The sequence below is a fragment of the Accipiter gentilis genome, chromosome 7 (genome assembly GCF_929443795.1).
Source record: "Accipiter gentilis chromosome 7, bAccGen1.1, whole genome shotgun sequence".
Lineage (NCBI taxonomy): Eukaryota > Metazoa > Chordata > Aves > Accipitriformes > Accipitridae > Astur > Astur gentilis.
In genome coordinates this window covers 13,209,383-13,231,154 of record NC_064886.1, presented here as the reverse complement: position 1 = coordinate 13,231,154, position 21,772 = coordinate 13,209,383, and the positions used below count along the sequence as shown (strand labels likewise).

The 21,772-nt window shown below is 54.3% G+C and overlaps 1 protein-coding gene across 22 annotated transcripts; it reads left to right on the top strand.

Annotated features, from left to right (window-relative positions):
• Positions 1 to 1,099: 1,099 nt before the first annotated feature.
• On the top strand, positions 1,100 to 20,854 carry TPM3 (tropomyosin 3). 22 transcript variants are annotated; one of them, XR_007506634.1, is made up of 12 exons: positions 1,241 to 1,373; positions 1,730 to 1,855; positions 7,753 to 7,886; positions 8,737 to 8,854; positions 9,104 to 9,174; positions 10,545 to 10,620; positions 11,105 to 11,167; positions 11,330 to 11,399; positions 13,225 to 13,303; positions 15,230 to 15,293; positions 18,067 to 19,497; positions 19,649 to 19,730. XR_007506634.1 is itself a non-coding variant. In XM_049804729.1 (11 exons), exons 1-11 carry the CDS (start codon positions 1,260 to 1,262, stop codon positions 18,115 to 18,117), a joined length of 966 nt encoding a protein of 321 aa, XP_049660686.1. In that variant the 5' UTR covers positions 1,100 to 1,259; the 3' UTR covers positions 18,118 to 20,854. The 22 variants fall into 22 exon arrangements, 21 of the variants coding, with proteins under 21 accessions (XP_049660686.1, XP_049660695.1, XP_049660703.1 ...); XM_049804729.1 differs by lacking the exon at positions 10,545 to 10,620 and adding an exon at positions 9,975 to 10,050 and having other exon boundaries at positions 1,100 to 1,373; positions 18,067 to 20,854; XM_049804746.1 differs by having other exon boundaries at positions 1,116 to 1,373; positions 18,067 to 20,854.
• The last annotated feature ends 918 nt before the right edge of the window (positions 20,855 to 21,772 follow it).

The following is a 21,772-nucleotide window of genomic DNA, read 5'->3' as shown; positions in this document are numbered from 1 at the left end:
AAACCCATCTGCCCACACTGCACGCTCGCCTCTGCGGGGCTGGGGAGAAGGAGCTGGGAGCTGCCATCGCTGCAGGCTGGTGGAGATTTGGGATGGTGGCATGGTCAGTGCTCAACACCTGTCCTCCTGCTTACGCCTGGGATGATCCCAGGACAAAGGCACGTGGCCCTGTGCCTACCACTGGCTCTGCTGCCCTGGTGCATGGGGTTATTTATGGCTACCAGGGCATGGAGGTGCAGTGGCTGCTTGGGGCCCTTTGTGGGCACTGTCCCTTCTGCTGCCCTGCCTGGGGAGCGGGGAGCTGCCACCAGGGTTGGTCTCTGTCTTCTGGGTCCCTGGGTGCTGACCCCCTCAGCCCCCAAAATCTGTCCCTGGATGGGAGCAGTGGGTCTCCCCTGTGGGAGATCCCGACCTGGCTTGCAGGGCCAGTGGGACCTTGGAGCTGGGGCAAGGAGGCTATTAATCCCCCAGCTGTGTAGGAAGTGCCACCACTCTCCCTGAGAATTCCTCTCTGTGCCTGGGGAATTTGCTCCTCCAGCTGCCAACAGCATCTTCTGCCTCACCGCCAAGCACCAGCATGGCTGGAGCCGGACTCGGGGCTCAGCGGACTCCCTGGGGGCTCTTCCCTGGGTGTCAGGCTCGGCTTCCCCCGCTGCTCCCTGCTGTGCCAAATAATTCAGGCCAGGGGCTGCTGCTAAGCCCCTGCTCTTAAAATAGCACCGGGCTGAGCTTGCCCTTTTCCATGCCACCCCCAGGGATGGGTAAATGTCAGCCCGGGGGCCACCAAAACATCCCAAGCCTGGTGGGGTGCAACCCAGGGGCGCTTCGCTGCCAGTGCCGCCTGGACCCAGCTCAATGTCCCGAGCATGTCCCGAGGGAGTGCTGAGTGGGAGCATGGTGTCCCTGTGATGCTGGCCAGGGTGTCCCATTGCATGGGGTGGGTGGGCAGCCAGGACAATGTGAGACCCCCCGCTTGCAGACCTGCTGCTGCTTTTTATAACTGCCCCAGCTGTCTTCATGAGCCCAAATAAGGCTGCGGCTGCCTGGACCCCCCCAGGACAGACAATGGGTCCCTAGCACAGACTTTTTGGGAAGGTGGGGAGGCAGCTCAGCCCAAGAAAGGCAAAGCCCCCGCACCGCCTGGCAGGGCAGAGTTGATAAACCAGGCAGCGGGGCGGCAGGCAGCACTGCTGCTCTGCCTGCCCCTTGCCCGTCCTGCTGCCCACTGCCCCGCCGCCAGCGCCCGTGTCCCACCGAGGATGGAGGCCATCAAGAAGAAGATGCAGATGCTGAAGCTGGACAAGGAGAATGCCCTGGACCGGGCGGAGCAGGCAGAGGCTGAGCAGAAGCAGGCAGAGGAGCGGAGCAAGCAGGTAGGGGGGTGGCAGAAGCCCCCAGTCCAGGAATGTTTGGGGTGATGGCTTCTCCCCGTGATAGACCACACTGAGCCCAGACCCAACACAGACTGTGGCAAGGGGTACAAGGGTGTGAGACCTGCCACTGTCCCACAGCTTGGGGGCATCCTGAGAACTGCCCAGGGCTCAGCCCCTGCCAGCTGGTGGCATGTGGGACAGAGATGGACACTGTGAGGCAGATGGGGATGGGGTGGGATGGGGCAGGAGGGATGCTGTGGGGCAGAGCTGAGCCTGGGATGGGGTAGGCAGGGCTCTCCTGCCGTGCAGGGGTCCAGAGGGGTGTCCACCTGCAGTGACTGTCGCTGCCCTTCCAGCTGGAGGACGAGCTTGCCGCCATGCAGAAGAAGCTGAAGGGGACGGAGGATGAGCTGGACAAATACTCCGAGGCCCTGAAAGATGCCCAGGAGAAGTTGGAGCTGGCAGAGAAGAAGGCGGCAGACGTATGTATGGGATGCAGGGTGGGAGCTGGGTTGGCTGCCCTCCCCTTGTCACCCTCCTGGCGGGACTGCAAGCCCTTCTCTGCAGCCTTGGGGATGCAGGGAGGTCCCTGTCAGTCTTTGTGCACTCCTGGCAAAGCTGTACGTGTGTCTGGGAGCAGAGAGTGACCTCAGTAAGGACACACCCTGGGGGGCCACCCATGGCCATGCAAGGGACAGAGGGATGCTGGCAGGGTCTGGTCCCATATTCTTCTTGGGCAAGGATGTCCTGGGTAGCCTGGGAGCAGGGACAGAGCACGCTTGGCAGCCAGGACCCCTGAAGCAGGACATGAGGACCCCAAGCTGAGTGCAGAGTGACAGCAGCTGGTGGCAGCCAGCAGTCCCTCAAGCGCAGGACTCGGGGTCCACGCGTCTCCCCAGGAAGCTCCGAGTCACAGTTGCTGGCAGAGGAGCCAAGCTCCAGAGGAGGAGGGAGCCCTTGTCTCCCCAGGCAGGCGGAGGCTGCATGGGCAGCGTGACAACTGCACAGCCCGGCTATTGTTGGCTGCTGTTTCCAGGAAAACAATGGCATGACCGGTGCAGGGTTTCACTGGCCGGCTGCTCTCCCGGCCATCACGTGGCATGGCGTCTGGCCCCACTCATCACCTACCAGGACCTGGCAGTCAGAGGGGCTGTCACCCCATGGGGCTGTGATGTTGCAGGGGTTGAGTGTCAGTGTGTGGGAGCCAGGAGAAAGTCCTCAGTTCCTCAACAAGCCCAGTTCTGATGTCCGGCCCAGAGGCAAGAGCCTTCCCCTTCTGCTACACGACTGATGCCGGGCCACGGGGAAGTGCTCCAAGTCCCGGCACAGCACCTGGGCTGGCTCTTGCCTGGCTTTGAACTGGGGTCCAGGGTGTAATCAGGAACTCCCGAGCTCTCTCTGAGTACTGGGCGGTTCATCAACCCCGTGGCTTTGCTTGTGGCTTCCTGTCCCCCAGCCGAGTGTGCCGGCAGTGCCGGCCCTGCACTGGAGCTCAGCACTTTCCAAGCATGGTGTTGCAGAGCTCTGGGGAGCCCTTTCCCTTCCTCGCATGCTTCTTCCCTCCCTTTGCTCCCTGCTGGCATTCTCAGTCTCCCTGCTGTCGCACCACATCGCTGAGGACCACATCCCCACTCGCTTCACAACCTGTTAATCCTTTTCTGTGCATTTGGAGCTCCCTTTTTCTGGCCACTACCTCCTACGGTGGCTCTCAGAACTCCTCTGGTTTCACACTGGCTCGGGGAAGCAGAGAGGTGGGAGGAGGGATTTCACACCCCAGAGCGTTGGATGTGCAGAGCTGTATCCCAGATCCTTCCAGCCAGCAGGAGCGCGCAGGGTCAGGCCCTTTTGGTTGCCAGCTCATCTCTGGGGGACATGCCAAGCCATTTGGCTGGCCAAGTGCGTGCCAGCCCTCTCTGACCTGGCAGATGCAACCCTGGGGCACGTGCCTGCCCGACTGCCGAGGTTTTTAGGAGGCGGCACAGGGGCAGCAGCCCAGTGCCCCTTTTCCTTCTATTCATGTGCCTGAAGCACTGCCAAATGGGCTTCGTGGTGAGCGAGGGCAGTGACGGTTCTTGGTTGTGTTTTTATTGAGCTCTAAGGGGTCTCTGTGATCCTCGCCGCACAGAGGAACGCCGCTCTCGGCAGTGTTTTCTGGCCCAACTGAGACCGAAGAGTTTTAGCAACAGCTAAAGCTGTTGCAACAGTGGGTTTGTGGAGGGGGAGCCTGGCACCAGTGCTCAGCACTGCAGCTCTGCGGTGCCAGCAAACGCCAGAGCCCTGTTCCGGGGGAGGAGGGTGGGAAGCATGATCTGCCGCAGGGCTGCAGGGTCTTCGGCCTGGTGGGCTGCGGGGGCTCGCCAGGGCAGGAACGTGTGTGGGGAGAGGCGGTACATGAGCTCAGCCCCTGGGAATGCGGCGGCCCGGCAGTGCCCGTATAAGGCCCGCGGGGCTGACAGGGCGGCCCCGGGGCTGCCCCAGCCGCATGGCGCTCCCGGGGCCGCACAGCCGCCGGACCGCGAGGGGTACATGCCCCGACGTGGGGCAGAAGGCGAAGGCCCGTGTGGGGCAGGCTTCCAGGACTGTGTGGGGGCAAAGCCCAGGCCCTCGGGCCCCTGTGGGGCAGGTCCCAGCGTACCCAGCCCACCGTGGGGCAGATCCCGGTCCCCCCTCTCCCGCCTGGGCCGCCCCGGTGTCCCCAGACCGGGCGGTTGCTCTCCGTCTCCACGGCAACGCAGGTGGGGGAAGTGACGTCACTTCCCGGGCGGTGGGGCCGGGGCGGCGGGTTCCGGTATTTCAGGGCGGGGCCGGCACAGCGCGGATCCGTAGGACGGGACGGGACGGGAGGGGAGGATGGCGGGGGCCACCACCATCGAGGCGGTGAAGCGCAAGATCCAGGTGCTGCAGCAGCAGGCGGATGACGCCGAGGAGCGGGCCGACCGCCTGCAGCGGGAGGTGGAGGCCGAGCGCCGCAACCGCGAGCAGGTATCGCCTGTGCTGCAAGCCGGGCTGCCGTGTGGGTCGGCCCCGCCGCCGGCGGCCCTGTGGGGAGGGGGTACCCCGCAGCCCGCCGTGCCGACCACCCGGGAGTGGGGGGTAGAGCCGGGGCGGGCGGCGCTCCCAGGGGTCTGGCGGTGTCGAGGGCCGCCCCGGACAGCGCCGCCGGGCCCGGGGCTGCGGGAACGTCGGTGCGATCCCGGCCCGGGTCTCCGCGCTCCTGCGTGGCCTAAGCTCGCAGCGATGCGGGCCCCACGCCGCTCGCCCTGGGGTCTGCTGGGGCCGGGGGTCCCTCCTCGCCGTGTGTCCCGTGGTAGCGGTGGTGGGTCTCGCTGGTCCCCTGGACCCCGGCCGTGGTGCCTCGGCCGGTGCTGAGGAGTGACTGGAGCTGGAGGGAGCCGGCGGATCGCTCTTTCATTGTTACCGGTCTCCCGAGCCAGCCCGGAGCTGAAAGCGGCTGGTGGGAGCACCGGAGGCTGCTGGGGAGGGCGCCCGGTCCCTGGTCGGGTTCCCTGGCTGTCTGCTTGCTCTGAGCTGCTGGAGAGGAAGGGAGGAACCCGGCCATCTTGTCTGGCCCAGTGTTGCAAGCACAAAGGTGTGAGTAGCTTTGGCATGTACTGATAAAATGGAAGTGATCTCACTCGTGATGCTGCCGATGCAGGAGCTGAGTGGAAAACTCCCTAGGCTCTGCATCCTGCCCAAATCCCAGCGAGCAGGGATCTCTGCTGCCTGGGGCAGGCAGCCCCCAAGACCGGCAGCCTTGTGAGAGTGTGTTGGGGGCAGGCAGGGACTGGGCTGGGATCGCTTGGAGGGAAGGAAGGGGCAACCATGGCAGAATCTGAGCTGGCAAGTGCTTGCTCTGACAGCTCTGTCAGGCTGGGGAGGCAGGCAAGGCTGGCGATATTGTGGGGATGGCGGACAGTATGACAGAGCAGGTCCTCAAGGGTGACTGTCTCAGATCTGAGCATGGCTCTCTGCAAATTTGCGCAGTGACTTTGCTGATGAGTCTGTTCAAAACATGAAGCTGAGGGTTTTCCACCCACAGTGCCCAGGTCTGATGTCTATGATGAGTGGTGTGGTGCTGCTGCTGTGGGACTGATCAGGCTTTGCTACTGAGGCTGATGGCAGAAGCTTTTGCTGTGCAGTGGGACGAGGCCACTCCCAGACCTCATCTGGGCTCTTTCTTTGCAGCCACATAAGGAATTCTCTTGCAATAGCGGTGTTGTCATGGGAACGTGTGTGTTTTTCCCAGCTTGCTGGAGCCTTGTGATAGGGGAGAGAACCAGTGCTCCCAGTGTAGTGGTGTCTTGTACTCGCCCTGTGGCCTGGCCCTTGGGTCCTGAGGAATGTTACTGTTAGATCTCTGTGGCCTGGGGAAGTGATGGTGAGCCTTGAAGGCTGAGGCGAGCTCTGTCCTTTGCTTACAGGGCTCCCGGTAGCTCCCTGACTCAGGACTGTCTTCCTGAAGGAGGCACGGAGTAATGGGAATGTGCTGCTCGGCAGTGGGGCTGCCTGGAAGTGTCACCCCCATGCTTTGGGGAAGCCTGACGGCTTCAGCTGTATCCTGTGAGAAGAAGCAGAAAGTGAGGTGTAAGGACCCTTCTGCAGAGGGAGAGAGGCAGTTCCTTAAATGCAAGGGTGGTTTTTTGGGGTGGGTTAAGGCTGCCTGCAGGAAGGCAGGGCTAGATGATATGGTTCAGGGGGTCAGGAAACGGAGGCTTGCTGTGCTGGTGTGTCTCAGTCCCCTGGGAGAAGGAGGAGGCTCTCCACCTTGACAGCTTGTTGCCTCTTTAATAGGCAAAAGATGTGTGTCAAGCAGTCTCCTTCCCAGTTCTGTTTAATGTATCATTTTGTTCCTCTTCGAGCAGAGCACTTCCTTCTCTGGAGGAACATGCAGGGCTGGCTCTGTGGCAGCCTGCTGCAGCACTGCCTTGTTTGAGCATCAAAGTGTTGCAGGCTTCCCTGGTGTAGAGCAGGGCATGCCAGCGTGGGAGCTCCTCTTCAACTTGTGTTCTCACAACCTGGTCTTGAAACATGCTGGGGGGACGGGGACGGGGACGGGGTCAGACACCACCGAGCACCTTGCTGCCAACTGGGGCAGGGGGGAGAGCTCGGACAGCCGCTCCCGGGAACTGAAGGTGATTTGTGTTGGGCCCTGCTCTAACACTGGCTTCTTTCATCACTCTGCTCCTCCCTCTTTGGGCATGGTTAGAAGCAGCATGTCCTTGCAGGCTGCTTTGTTATAAGTAGCTGGGATATTTCATATATGCCTGGCATGTGCCTGTGCCTAGATCTCTGTAGAAGATCACAGTGCTGCCCTGAAATGGCTGCAGCCCTGTCCATCTTTGTACCAGTGCAGTAATCCTGCTGGAGAGCAGGATTCTGGGTTCCCTCGGGGTGGCTCAGGTGGGGTGTTAGCATCCCCAAAGTGTCTAGGCTTACCCCCAGGCTCTGGTCAGGGTTGATGCAGATTGGGCTTATAAGCAGATGCCTTGTGGTCTAGCAGTGGTGGGATAGCAGAGCTGCTGTAACAGGCCTGGCTGGAGAGGGTGTGATGGCTTCTGATCTCTGCTGATTCATTAAAGCCTCGGTCACTTTTGTGGTCATGCTTCTGGCAAATGCATGGCGCCTGCGGGCTCTTGGCAATTTCACCAGCTCCTGGCATGTATGACTGAACTGAGGTGGCTGCCTCAAGACTGGATGAGGCTTTTGGTCTTTCTCTAGGTTATTAGTGAATTGCTGGGAGGAAGAAAGCCTAGAGCATAGCTGGCTCTCCAGGCTTGAGCTGCTGGGGTTGTGGGCACTACAGCAATCAGCTGAGCCCTGCCGCTGCCCCAGGTCATGGCAGCGCTGTAGAAAGCCTAGCCTGCCAGCACCTTGACACAGCTTGGCAGACCTCTGAACCTGAAGCTGTTAATCTTTCTCATGTTGCTGATGAGAGGGCTTGGTTCAAGCAATGCTCATGTCCAGATCACATGAGTAAACTGACTTTGTGCTAAATGGTAGCTGTCAGAGCTCTGGTGTGGTGGATAAATAGGACTGTGATTGATGGCCTGGCAGGATTACAGCAGCTGCAGAGAAGGCCCATTAGCGTAAGTCATGTACTTAGTGTTTATGGCTTAAATTGTCATGTCAGCTCAAGCTGACAGGCGAGAAACCTGCAGGATGACTGCTGCATGGACAAAGCATGTATGTGTGAAATGTTGTGAAGCTTAACGTGCGTGCAAGTGTATGGGAGTGTAGCCTCTGTAAGAAAGTGGATAAAGCACTCTGGCTTTGTTTTGGCTTCCCATGTGCTGCTGCTGACCTGAAGGCAGACTTCACCTGCCCTGCACAGACTGCTAAATCTGCCACAGACTGAGTCACCCTCATCTGCTCCCTCTAGGCTGAGGCAGAAGTGGCATCTTTGAATCGTCGTATCCAGCTGGTAGAAGAAGAGTTAGACCGAGCCCAGGAGCGCCTTGCCACAGCTCTGCAGAAGCTGGAAGAGGCAGAGAAGGCTGCAGATGAAAGTGAAAGGTGAGCAAGGGCTGCTGCTCTCACTCCATCAAACATCTCTGATGTGTTCCTGACTGAGAACCCAGTGCCATCAACCTCTTGGGCTTCCTAGAGGGTGGGAACTATATACCACATCAAGGCTGGGTGTGGGAGTCAGTGCCCACTTATGCAGAGCAACTAAAACAATGCTGTTGGCCTTGAGTGAGTATCTTGGAACCTGAGGCTAAGGAGGGAGTAAGTGTTGTGTGGAATGTGTGCTACCATGTATCCCTGCCTCTAAGGGAGGAGAAATAAGTGAGTTCTGGGACACTGTTGACTTGTAAAGGTGGCTGCTGGTGGGGAAGCCTCTCTTCCTGCTGGCTCTGCCAGCATACTCCCTTCTGGCAGATGTCCCCTGACCTGGCAGTGTGATTCAAGAGGGGAGCTGTCTACTTCCAGTTGGCTCATGTACTTCATTGATGCACATGCTGAAGTGAGCAGCCTGACCCAGCTGATGTCCTGCCATAAAGACAGACTTGGCTCTTCCTGCATTCCAGCCTGGAAAGTGCTTGTCTTGGCTGTGTGGAGTCCCTAAGACAGCCTGGCTTGTTCTTCTTGGCAGTACCACATTTCCCTTGGTCCAGGAGCCCAGTGAGCTACTGGAGTAATGCACCAAGGAACAGTTAATTCTGAGCAATCAAGGTTGCTGTATTTGCATCAGCCCAGTGGTGCCTGCCTTCCTGTGCAACCCTCTGCACTCAGAGGTGTGGTGGCTCGTAAGGAAGCAATGTGGTCCTGCGGGAGCACTGTTAATGCTCTGAAAGTCATTATACTGCTGGCTTGTACAGGATTGTTTTATACATCTCCTCTCCCTGTGCTTTCTTTTTGGCAGAGGCATGAAAGTCATTGAAAACAGAGCTCTGAAGGATGAGGAGAAGATGGAACTGCAGGAGATCCAGCTCAAGGAAGCCAAGCACATTGCAGAGGAGGCAGACAGGAAGTATGAGGAGGTGAGACCCTTGGATGCTCTAGTACAGTTGACCCTGGCTGGGAGAGATGGCTCCTCTTCCTGCTGCTGACAGGGCTTTCCTCAGCAAACCTGGGAGAGAGCCTGGCTCTCAGCAGAGCTACCTCAGTGTTCCCCTTAGCCAAAAGACTGGCAGCTCCAGTGATGCCTGCAGGAATTCCCTTTACTGCCTTGCACAGCCTACAAGAACAGAATAATCTTCCTTCCTCTTAACTCTGATTCTCCCTTCCAGGTGGCTCGGAAACTGGTGATCATAGAAGGAGATCTGGAACGTACTGAAGAGAGAGCTGAGCTTGCAGAGTCGTGAGTAATCTGCTCACATGTAACTGGCACATCTACCTTTGCATGGGAACTAACAGCATTTCTAACCTTGTTACACAAGGCCTGAAGCACAGGGTGGGTTTAGACCCTCAGATGAAAGAGTTGGAAGTGCTCTCCTGCTTGGAACAGGATTAGGTCCACTGAGGATGTGGAGTTTGTGAAGATGTGATTTGTCTTGTAGTGGAGATATTATGCTCCTTTGCATGGAGGGACTCCCTGGTTAGTGAGGCCGGAGATTCCTTCTCCACTTGGTATTCACCAGCACTGCTTTGTACTTATGGTCCCAAGATCCTTACATGTTGCTACAGGGCACATGAGTGCACAGCATTTGTCCTAAAGTGGCAGAGGCCTTGCAGGCTGGGACCTGAAGTGGCATGCGGGATGTCCAAGGGTAGAACTGTGGCTGACATTGGTCTTTGGCCTCTTATTAAAATATTTGCGGTAACCACTACAGACTTCGCACTGCTGAGCAGCAAGCTGGACTTCCTCTGCTTGGAGCAGACACAAACTGTGGTGCTTGGGCTACTTTCACATGTCTAGATGCTTTAGCTGATTCTTGAGGAGCTGGTCAGGGCCCTTCTGTACTCTGGGCCTTGTCTAACAAAGTTAGTGTGTACGCAGCAGTAGCACCATGCTTCCTGCCCAGACTTGCATGTCATGACCATGACTTTTTTTGTGTTTTTCTCCTACCCCCTTTTTTGCTCTGTGATATTGTGCTATTGGTGCTCCTTTTGACCCTTGCCCCCACCTGGCTTGTGCCATCGTGTGACCATCACTAACAGTCGTTGCCGGGAGCTGCAGGAGCAGATCAGAGTGATGGACCAGAACTTGAAGTGTCTGTCTGTTGCTGAAGAAAAGGTACTAACCTTTCCCTTCTCGAACCATTAAACCAGAACTCTTGTGGTCATCTTGCTATGCTCCTTTCCTCAGCTTAACTGTGTCTTTCTCTCTCCTGGAATGTTCTGTCCTCTCTGCCCATAAACATTCTTGCCTGAGTGGTGATGGCTGTCCATCTGTCTGTCAGAACAGCTTTACTCCTTACAGCACACTAAACATGCGGATGCAGATTTCTGCTGGACCTGGAGTCTTCAAGTAGAAACTGCATCTCAGCTGCTCAGCTCAGTGCCATGCACGTGTGCTGGCAGAATACTTAAAATATGAACTTGGAGGTGGGAAAGGAACTTGCTTTCTGCACAAGTGCCTCAAAGCAGGGTGCCATCCAGTCTGATAGCAGACCGTCTCCTAAGGAACTTCCTGGTCTTTCCTGCACATGGATTCACTTCTTGTCTCTCCTGTCTTTTCCTCCCACTTCTTTTCCTTTTTCTCCCCCTTTTCTTCACAAAACCCCACAGTAAATGTTCCGAGCTGGAAGAAGAGCTGAAGAATGTCACCAACAATCTCAAGTCTCTTGAGGCTCAGGCTGAGAAGGTAGGGCTGCTTGTCCAAGGGCCAGAAACATTTCTGTTTTGCTAGGAGGGTGTGTGACAGCAGAGCACCCACTGGGATGGAAATGACACAACTGCAGCCTTAAGCAAGCAAGGAGAACTGTGCTTGCTCATCCAAGGGAGCTAACGGATTTCAGTGCAGGGCTAATGTTGACTGTTGAAGCTGGGAGTGTGGAAGTCTGGCTGCCCTTCCCTGGCTTGGGGCAGACTTAATCAGCCAAGATGTTTATGCTGCTGGGATGAGAATTTTTCTGGGCCCAAGTTTGTGTTACGTGCATGGTGTGGGATTTGCTGCCTGACCCAGTTCTGTTGGACTAGGGTAGGGATGTGAACAGTTCCCAGTTGGAAGTTTCTGTGGGCATGTGCACTGCAGTGAGGAGTCCCCCTCTAGCTGTGGGCTCCCTGGAGTGGGAGGTACCTGGGGCTGCTGAGGGCTGATGATTGCTGACTCCTCTCCTTTTCCTCAGTACTCTCAAAAAGAGGATAAATATGAAGAAGAGATCAAGATCCTGACTGATAAACTCAAAGAGGTGAGTGACTGTGTTGGGATGGCCCAGCTGGGTGAACTGACCTCAGCTTGACTGGGGAGAGATGTGGAGGGTGGGAGACTTCATGTCCTCAGGCTGATGCCTCTGTAGTCCTTTGCTGTATCCCAAAGCTGTTGTACTAACTGGCTCGCTTCTGTCTGGCAGGCAGAGACCCGTGCTGAATTCGCTGAACGGTCTGTAGCCAAGCTGGAGAAGACCATTGATGATTTGGAAGGTACATTCTGGGGATGGGAATCCAAAGAATATGTGATAAGGAGTGGGGAGCTGAGGAAGGCTGTCTCCCAGATAGCTGCAGAGTGGAGACACTGCTCTGCTCCTCAATACTTGGAGTATGACCTAACTTGGCCTCCAAGGTGAGGCTTGGTGCCTCTGGGCTCAAGAGTCGTGCCCCATGTATCTGCTCTGTGCAAACAGTTCCCTGGCTGCGCTGCGGTAGGTCTCAAGCTCTTGATCCAAACACCTTGCTGTATCAGACTGATAGTGACAGATAGCGTGACTGGTGTATCTTGGTTGTGATGTCCTCAGGAATGTAACTGGATTCCTATGCTCCAGCTTAATTTTAAGGAATGGCATGGGAAAAAAAAACACCTGAACCCAACAGGAATTGGTTACAATAACATACTTGTGTGCAGAATCTCATGCACATGGCTGTCTGCTGCAGACAGTGTTGCTGCAAGTCAACCACAGTAGTCAGTGGGTCTTGAAACAACCCCCATGAAGACTCAGACTCCCCAGTGTCAGTCCTGGTTCAAGATTAAATCACCAGAAGCCCCATCTGTGCAGTGTGGTGGTCAGCCTGTGCCAAGGATGGGTTCCTTTCCTGCTCCTGTTCCTGGTTTCACAGTACTTCAGGAGCACTCCTGAGGCCAGCCATCGCAGAATCCTGCCTTTTCCCAAGCCATGGAAGGAGAAAGTTTCAACTGTCTCCCTTAAATCTGAGGCTGTGGCCAGATTCTTCTGTGGATAGCTGTGCCTGGAGTGGTGGTGCTGGTAAACCAAAACTGTTCCAGGCCTCCTACCTCGACCACAGCATGTGCCTTTGTGGTCTTTTAGTGCCAGGTCTTGGCAATTCAAAGCCACATCCTACTGCCTGAAATCACTCATGAGGTTTTTTTATCTAGAAATAGCAATGGTGTCAGCTGAGCTGTTCCAGAACCGCAGCCAAGCAGCAATGTGAGCCACCTCATGATCCAGGGCAAGCTTTTATTGGGAACTGCACAAACTCCTCCAAATCCCTGCATGCTCCCCTTGAAACACGTTGATCGAGAGTTGGTTCTAGTCTCCAGCCTTGCTGCTGAAGTGACCTAGTTTATGACAACTGACAAAGTTCTCTGGGCTCTGTCAAGTTGTTAACAACATTATCAGCTGTACTGTAGCCTAGGCAGCCAGAGCTGGGAGAAGTCTGTGCCAGCTCTGTGCAGTGCTCAAGGAGTGCATCAGGGCAAGTTTTAGGACTGCCTCCTCCCCTGAAGGTGGGTGATCTGCCTGTCTGCTCCATTATCTGATGGAAAACAGGGGTGTGGCCTGTCTGTTTGGCTTGTCCTGCCTAGCTGTGTACTACAGAATGGGAATTCCCTCTGCCCAGGGCTGTTATGTGACTGACTTCTCCCAAGCTGTTTTTTGTCTTGAGACTGAAGTTGAGAACAAAGCACCTCAATTGATCTATGCCTTCCTTAGATGTAGCAAGCTTCTCCCTAAGTGGATGGAGTTGTCCTTCCCTGCTGCTCCTCCTGTTAGTAGTTCTTGCTGACCTAGCTGGGCAGCTTGTTCTCACAAGCTGATGCAGCTTGGGTTCTTGGCTCTGCTCCCCTTGGAGTTGGCTTGTAATCCTGGAAGGCACTTGCTGGTCAGACTGTCCTCAGGCTGTTGGAACCCTCCTGTTCATTGGGAACTAATATGGAGTTGTGATGGCTCCACATCTAACTTCATTTTCTTCTGTTCATGAGTCCCATACTGCTTTTCCTGCCCCAGGGTGTTGGAAGAACTCCTTTGCCTTCCCTCATTGTTTCCCTTTTGTTCTCCTCCTAAACATCTTCTAGATGAGCTCTATGCCCAGAAACTGAAGTACAAAGCAATTAGTGAGGAACTGGACCACGCCTTGAATGACATGACTTCCATGTAAATATGAGCTGGCTGGTGTTTGCCTCTTGCTTCAGCAGGCTAGACCGCCAGAGCTTGCTTGGTTTGCTGTGATTTTCATAGTTGGAGAATCAATGGCACTGTGTTGTCTAGGTTACTTCTACAGATCTCTGCCTCGAGGATTGTGAAGGCTTCCCTGCAGCATGCTGTAGTCTAACTCTAGGTCCTTGTGATCTGCATGTGTAACACTAAGTGCTGTGCTGGCCTGAAAGGGTTCTGACTTGAACTCTGAGTGCAATTCCCAGTCCCACTGGGAAAGGCTTCCTAAGGTCATGTGGCTTAGTTTTCTGCTGGAGCCACTGGGCCATGGTCTCGGGTTTCCTCCTGGAAGAGGCTGTGGATAGCACTTGAGTGGATTCCTTAAGAATTGCCCTAACACGCTTGAGATGGGCTGGATCATGAACTGATCTGTGGAAGTAGCTGAACTCATATGTTTATGCAACTTTGCTACTGGGCTTTTTGTTCAGATTTGTGGTGGGTTCTGCTAACAGCTGCTCCACACAGTCCTTACCACTAACCAAGGAGAGGCCAGGTACTTGCACTGCAGAGGAAGAGCCTTAACACTAGTGTCTGAAAGCTCCCTAAGCAAAGTTTGCTGTGCACAAACACTTAAGCTTCTCTTAAAAAAATTAGTGTCTCCTTCTGTCTCATGCAGATAAGTCTTGTGATTCCAAACTCCACTTTGGATTTGCCTCTCTGCTTGGTGGCTTGTTCTGCATCTGCACCCTGCATTCATGCTCTCGTCATCTTGCTCTGAATTCCAGTACCTTTTTCCAGTTACTGTGCACAGGGCATCCCTGGGAACGAGTGCTGTAAAGACGCTGAAGCTTGAGAGCAGCAGCAGCCCCCCAGTTATGCTGCACTTGCTCCTAAACAAAGCTCCCTCTGTTTGATCCGATGTGCCAGACACTGCTGTGCTCTGAGGGGCTGCCCTTTCAATGTCTGGGTGTAGCTGGGAGTATGTTGTTCTCATCTGCATATCTTGTGTAGAGCCATAAAGCTCCTTTTGTATTTCTCTTGCCTCTTGCTTGAGCATGATGTCACCTTTTTTAAGGAAAACAATTCTTGTATAAATTGAATGGAACGGCTGGTGCTTTTGAGAAATGAGTTTCTAGTGACCACTTGCTGCTTTAGAGTAACTGTTCCAATGTTGCCTTGAAACCAGTGTAACCATCATCACCCATGCTGGAATACAGACTTCATTAATGCGCTGGATTTTTCCCTTTGGGTGTCTTATTGGCTCACAGATGTGAATTGCAGCTCTGTAAATAGTGCCTTGGTGGGCAGCATGTTCTGTAGGGTCAAATGGGAGGCTGGGGTTTGTAGCAGGAAGTCCTTGAGCTGTGCCTGCTTCATTCAGCCTGGCTAAAGACACTCCTCACACCTGCCTGCTCTGTAGTGTTCACTGGCATTGGTTGCCAAATGCTGGCTTGCAGTGGGAAGTCACCACACCTGATAGTCACTAAGTCACTGGCAGGGTGTAAAAGCTAATAAATATCAAGTGAGCTCTGGCTGGCTTCCAGTTGGACAGGACTGGTTGGGTGTGAGGTGCTGCCTGTGTTGGGGGGGGGGGGGGATGTATGGCCCCTTGCTTCAGGAATGAGAATGCACTGCAGCAGGGCTGTGGGCATCTGAGCCAGGCAATCTCTGTGTTGCAGAGTCCTCCTCTCCCCATGCAGGGGTTGAGGGTGATGGGATCTTCCTGGGAGTGTGGCATGGAGCTTTACACTGAGCACTGCAGCTGGTGGCAGACTGCAAACACTTGACATGTGCCACTGCTGGTCTGAGTCTGTTGCTAGTTGCTCTGGTATCATAAACACTGATCAGCCTCTCGTAACTGTATGTGCTGCCTTGTGGTGGCTTGTCAAATACTTTTTCCTTTCTGGATTGGTTCATCTGCCACAGTGCCCGAAGAGCCCTTCATGAACAGAGTTTTGACGAAATGGGACACCTCCCGTGGTTTCCTCAGGTTTGTGTCACTCCATTCTCCACACAAATGGCACTAGCAGTAGAGATAGTCCAGACATGCTGAACTGCCCTAGCCTGTTTTCACTCTTGTCTTCTGTGTCAGGGCTGTCCACTGTCTGCTGGGTCTGGGTGGTGAAGGAGGGAGCATTCTCACAAGGAATTTTAAAGGGTAATAGCTTGGAAAGATCTGGCAGATGGTGGTCTGACTCTTCTGGGGTATGGGGCAATAACTGTGCCCTATAAGCACAAAGCAAGAACCTATAACTCCTCAGTAACCAAACCTGCAGCTGGAGTAGGGGGTCTACGGGAGGGTCCTGCGGGAGGGGCAAGGTTTCTGTCACACATGTTCAGGTGTGCGGAGGCTTCCAGCCCAGTGCTCAGTTGCCAGCTCTTACCACGTGGGAGGTGGTACCTTGCCCTTATGAAATGGCCTCCCTCCTCATGGGGAGGTCCAGTCGGCTGTGGGTTTATTACTGGCTCACACTGTGTGGAGCTGGTTGCTGTGCTGTTGCACAGTGGTGTTGCAAGTGATGTTATTGAAGGCTGGGCTGTGGCGGGCCCTTTCCCTGCTTGTTCTAATGGAACTCCATGCTGCAGGGTGGGTGGGTAGGTGATGCAACTTCTGCCCTGGGAGGTTTTGAGAGGCTTCTGATCTGGCTGGATTGCTAGGCTTGTGCAGGCTGGTTACTGTTAGCTGGGCTGTTGACTCAGGATTGCTGCAAATGCAGATTAGCTGTCCAGAAGGCCCAGGTCCTGGAGTTCCGGTTGCAAGGATGGCTGGTAAGGCTGCCCTGCAGGCTGGGTGGAGAAGGGAGCAGGCCAAACACTGGAGCTAGCCCCAGCAGACCTGGGCAAGTGTTCCATGTTGAGGAGCTGTTCCTGAAGTCTAGGAAGGGGCATGCCAATTACTTCAGTCAATCTGTCCCCTCATGTGGGTAGATCATCAGGTCACCATCCATAAGCAGTAATGCTTGCTTGAAGGCAGTGAGCTGTTGCACCAGCCTATAGCCATTAGTACTTCTGACAGCAGTTCACTCCTATCCTTTGCTACTCTGGAGACCCAGGACCAGCCCTGATCACCTGGGGCTGGAGACTGGCATCAGGGTACTCAGTCTGCTTGCTCAGAGCCAGCACGGAGGCCAGAGAGCGAGTCTGTAGCAGCAGTGGTAGCTGATATTGCAAGGTAGGCTCTGATGTAGGCCAGGATGGGGTATACCTGTCCCCCGTACCACAACTTCCCTCAACTTCTAGTTAGATTGTGGTGGGACAGAAATTGTTGGCTTCTCTGGCTGTTGCTTGGTCCCTTGAAGGATGTAAAGGGACAATCAATCAATGTTACTACCCTCTGTCCTGCAGAGTGAGGTGCAGCTAGAGCAGGTGCTGAGGGCTGAGAGGAACTGAGGGTAGTTGGGTGAAGGTGAGCTTTCCTCCTTGCATGTGGCTGTCACAATGGAGGGACTGGGCTGAGACTCTCTGGAGAGGGGGAAGTGCTTTGGCTGCTCCATGTGAACAGCTTGACTTGGTGTGTCTTGGATCTTACCTGGCCAGGTCTTGTTCAAGAGCAAAATATTCCTAGGTTGAAAGCAATGAGGAATGGTGTAGATCCCATTCAGAGGGTGCGCTAGATTACTAGGGGTGTTGCAGTACAAGGATTTGAGAAGGCTAAGGCCAGCAAGAATTGCTGTGCTTTATGTTTGCTCATCACACAGAGGCAGCATGCTGTATGTATTGCTACAGTTTGCAAGGATTAGTTCTGCCAGGCTGGAAGCTGTTGTGTAAGGATTTTTCACTGCCTGGAATTCCCCCAAATTCAGGAATTGGAGTTGTCAGGCTGGGAGGATCCTCCCTGTGTAGAGATGGTCAGAGACAGATGCTGAACCAGTTCTCTGCAGTGGCTGGTTATAGCTGACAGGCTGCAGCCCCAAGAGGTGACCTGTCCTGGGCGAGGATCTGGCTGGTTCTCCCTTTCCCTGGAGCTGCTGATGAACACATGTCCTTGGTACCAGCCTTGGGGACAAGCATGGCTGCTAGGGCCCTGTGAGGCTGTAAGGACAGGGACTGAGTGGGAGGTGAAGGCTGTCAGATGCAGCAGCAGTTTGTGCCCTGCTCATTTAGTTTTTCTGGGGCAGATGTAACATAGGAGCCTGTGCTCCATAACTTTCTCTGTCCTGTACCTGAAGCAGATACTGCCTTCAGTCCTTGTCTAGATATGATGGGTTGTTAGTGTGGCACAAAGGCATGTCCTTGGAGGGGTGTCCTCCAGGCCAGGTATGAGATGCTGTCATTCTCAGTTCTTCTGGTGTCCCTGTCCTACTGTTAAAACCCCATCAATCCCTCTGCTGTGTGGTGTGACTCACTCTGGAAGGTGCTTCTGGTTCAGCTGTGGTAGGACTACTTCTTTCTGCACAGTGCTCCACAGGCTTAAAGTACATCCTAAGTCTCACTCCTTACCTGGGTACAGCCCAGTCCAGCCTGCAGGCTCATCTTCCGGTGTTCTTCTCTTCCTTTCTTTGCCTTTGCAAGCCCTTGGCAGCACTTCCATTTCTGCCTGCACTTGGTTTTCTCTGTGATCATCCTGAGCTGAAATGCAAGTTAGAGTAAGACAAACCTTTGTTCCCCCTGGCTTCATCTGTGTAATAGCCTAGACTTGATCCAAAGAGGCACGTGTTATGGAGACAGCTTATTTGATGTGCTCATCTTGGTACTCTACTAACCTTCCCTTTCTCTCTTTTTCTCTCTTCCTCTTGTTTCCCCTAATCCTGTTGCTGCTGCAGAGCGCCTGTACAGCCAGCTTCAGAAAAACCGCCTGCTCTCTAATGAGCTGAAGTTAACGCTGCATGATCTGTGTGACTGAGAAGGGGGCCCACTAATACCATTAAACAAGCTTATTGCGACCACCAATGCTGTGGACCACAGTGAAATCTGATCATTCTTAAGACTGGCAGACTTGCAAATTTTATGCAATTGCTGCTATTTAATGGGGCACTCGAATTATCCTCTAATTTATTTAAGAGTTGGTTGGTTTTTTTTGTTGTTTTTTTTATAAAGGTAACCTCTCTTCTTGGTGAAGTAACCCTCAGACTTGGCTGTTTTTTGAGCAGTCTTGTTCACTTGTCCAGGGGGTCCTGCCTGGCTCCTCCATGGAACCAGAATGGCTGCATCCACCAAGAGAGGGGTGGAGTGAAGTTAGGCTTATGTCTGCTAAAAGATGCCTGTCAAGTGCTATGAGTTAATTTACTGTTAGCTGAATGACTGTAGGATTTCCTGCTGCATGGAATGATGGCTTCTAACAATAAATGACTGACCCTGTGGTCTGTAAGACACTGCATACCTGTAGTACTTTCCTATATGGTTGAGTCCTAGCCTAGAAGGTTTGGGGGAAGCAGTCATTCCTGGGGCCTGACCCCAGTGCAGCTGCAGAGCCCCAGAACAGGTTGGGAAAGCTCATGGGCATCTTGAAAGCAAGTCCCAAAATCCACAGCATAAGGCTGTGTCTTGAGTGCCTGCAGGCACAAATCTCTAAATGCTGCAGTCACTAGTGCTCTAGGAAGGCTGCTTCTTGCTCTGTGCACAGTTTCTGACCCTGGGGAGGTTGGGGAATGGCTTTGAGAAACTGCCTGTACCTAAAGGACATCTTTCTACAGCCTGTCTGTCCTGTGTCCCAGCGTGTGGATCTCTTCAGCGATAAGGGTGGGCTGACCTTTGGAGTAAAGCCTACCTAGAGCACTAGTTGCTGATCTGAGCTCTCCTCCTGGCTTAAGGAACATGTGAGAATTGACAGTGCACCTGCCTGTAGTCTTGGGCAGAGTTGTAGCACCCTTGCTCCTACTTGCTCCCTGCCTGCCCTTCACTGAAAACAGCCTTTTCCCTGCTGTTCTTGAGGCATGGTTGTCTGCTCCCTGCTGCTAGGTAGTTACGGTCTTGGTGACCAGCTTGGCATCTCTGTCCTGTGCTTGGGGGATGGGGGCCACAACCAGCTGTAATTCCAGGGGGTGATTTCTAAGTGTGTTTTACCTCCACATTGCTCTTGGGTGCCTTGCTGGGCACAGGGGTCTGCTGTCTGGAAGTGTTGAAGGCCTGGGGCTAGCTACGGTCAGAGGCACCTGCATGCAAAACACGGCCTAGAGCACTGGGTAAAAGTACATCGTGACTGTGCCGACTGGGAGCACCGGCAATGCGAGAGGCAAGGGCTACAAATGAGCCAGGTAACTTCAGAGCTTCTAGCTGCACCCAGCCAGGCACCCCCACTCTAAGGACTTGCTGTGGCAGCGTGCTGGGAAGGGGCTAGTGCAAGCTTTCTTTGGCAAAGGTTTCTTGTTTGTCTGAAGCTGACTTGTAACTCTTGCTTCCTGCCAGATAAACTGAAATCCACCAAAGAGGAGCATCTCTGCACGCAAAGAATGCTGGACCAGACCCTGCTAGACCTGAATGAGATGTAATGGATCCCTGCTACTGCCTCTGCCACATGATACCTGGGGGGGGCAGCCCAGCTGCTGCTGACCTCTAACCCTTGGGGACCAGAGTTTACTTTCTGTTGCCAACTTGACCAAACAACAAATCTTGTCCTTTGCCTCAGGGTTAAAGGCCATCAGGTTGGGCAGAGCTTCAAACAGCATTATTAAGGGAAATAAACAATGCAATAATGTTTGGGGAGCACGTTTGAGATGTATACATTTTGTAACTACCTTTTTTTGTAGCAACCATTGTAAACATTCCAAATAACTTGTGAGAGGCTGGTGAGCTATACTTCAAAGCTCTTGGCTTTAAAATTGGGTATTAACCTTCTGTTAATCAGCTCTGGACCACACTGCTTTGGCAGGGGAGGAAGGAGGGTGTGATAGTTCTGGCTGTGGCCACTGAATCAAAGTAGCTGGGCTAGGGATGGCAACCTGTTGGGAAGTCTTCCTTTCCAGGAGCTGTTTGCCAAAAGAGCAGTTCAGTTTCTCAGCTTTAAGATAACTCTGTGTTGTGGAGAAGCAACTTGGGTGAGACTTTTTTTTTTAAAGCCAAGCCTGTTATCTGAACAATTGAACCTTTCCAGGGGTTGTTTCCCTTCCCTGCTCCCCCCCTCCCCTTCCCCCCCCCCCCCCCCCGTTGGCCACTCCCTTTCCTGGTAGGCTTAGAGAAGCCATGGCCCCTCTAACCCATTGCTACACAGGCGTTGAATTTGCCTTCACTAAGTGCTGATGCACCAAGCTTTATCGCTCATCGCTGGGTTACACTTAACAGCTTAAGTACAACAGCCTTGCTTTCTTGGAGAAGTTTCTTTTGCCTACCCTGAGGGAGGGAACCAAGGCCTTCCCGCCTGGCCAGGAGTGCTCTTAGTGTCTTAATAAGGTACAAGCCATCTTGCTGTGCATTGCTGATGTGTTGTTGTTGTGAGGCGTGAGTGTGGAGATGTGTCAAGCTCGCAGTATGTAGCTTGTGGTTTGAGCATGCTGCTTGGTTGTAGCAGTTCTAGGGGCCAATCTGGAGAAAAGGAACCCTATCAAAGTGTTTTGATACTAAATTGAAAAATTGTCTTACTGTCTTTTGAAATAAAAACCAATCCCTCCACGCTGCTGTCTGGCTGCAGAGCTTTACTGTGTGTGAGCCACCCTGTTTGGGCCTGTGGGGGATGAGGGTGGGTCTGAAGACCAGGGCCTGTACCCCTCCTTCAGGGAGGAGACCGGGGGGGGGGGGGGGGGGGCGGAGGGGGTGGGTGGGTAAAGGCCAGGCTCCCCTGCTTCCTCCCGGACCCAGAGCGCAAAAGGGGTGAGTCCTCCCCGTTTTACCTCAGCCTTTCAGCGGGAGCCGTTGTTTCCCCGGAGCGCATGCGCGGTAGCCCTCGCCGCGAACCGGAAGGCGGCAGCGCAGGCGGGGAGGCACGTGCTGCGCCTGGGCGGGAGCGAGGAGGTCTCGCGCATGCGCAGGGCGGCGGCGTGCCGCAAGGCGGGAAGGGCGCTGCGCTGTCAGCGCCGTTGTGGCTCTGGTCTGACAGGACGAGGAGGACTTGACTGTCTGCTCTTCTCTTCTTCTTCTTGTTCTTGGTGGCGCCTGCCTTCGCCTTTAAGCTAAAGGTGCCCAAGGTGTTGCTGCCCTTCAGCCGGGAGCTCTGGGTTCCCTGAGGGGGGGCTTTTACTTCTGGTGAGTGGGTAGTGGTATGGGGAAGCAGGGACCGTTGCTCCTGGTGAAAAAGGGAGTGGTGTTGAGGGAATAAAAAAAAGGCTATGGGGAGTGTTGAGGAGGTGGGAACCCTCTGGTAACAGGGCTAGAGAAAGAAGGGACTAAGGGAGGATGTATGGAGGAGGGGTCAGTGGTTTGCTTTCCTGGGCTGGAGAAAGGTTTGGAGAGCACAAGGGGCTGTCCTGAAAAAAAAGCAAAACCCTGAGCTCAGGATCTTCCTGTGGGGTGGTGGGAATGGTTGTGCTGTGTGCTTGCAAGACAGAAGGCTCTCATTTAGAAGCACTGTAGTCCAAGGGGTCTCTGCAGTCTGACAGG

Bases quoted from the DNA above. Each gene is read 5' to 3' on its own strand.
- TPM3 (XM_049804729.1), top strand. From the start codon at position 1,260: ATGGAGGCCATCAAGAAGAAGATGCAGATGCTGAAGCTGGACAAGGAG. The intron at 9,175-9,974 runs GTGAGTAATCTG...CATCACTAACAG, and splicing joins AGAGCTGAGCTTGCAGAGTC to TCGTTGCCGGGAGCTGCAGG. The intron at 10,051-11,104 runs GTACTAACCTTT...CCTTTTCCTCAG, and splicing joins TGTCTGTTGCTGAAGAAAAG to TACTCTCAAAAAGAGGATAA.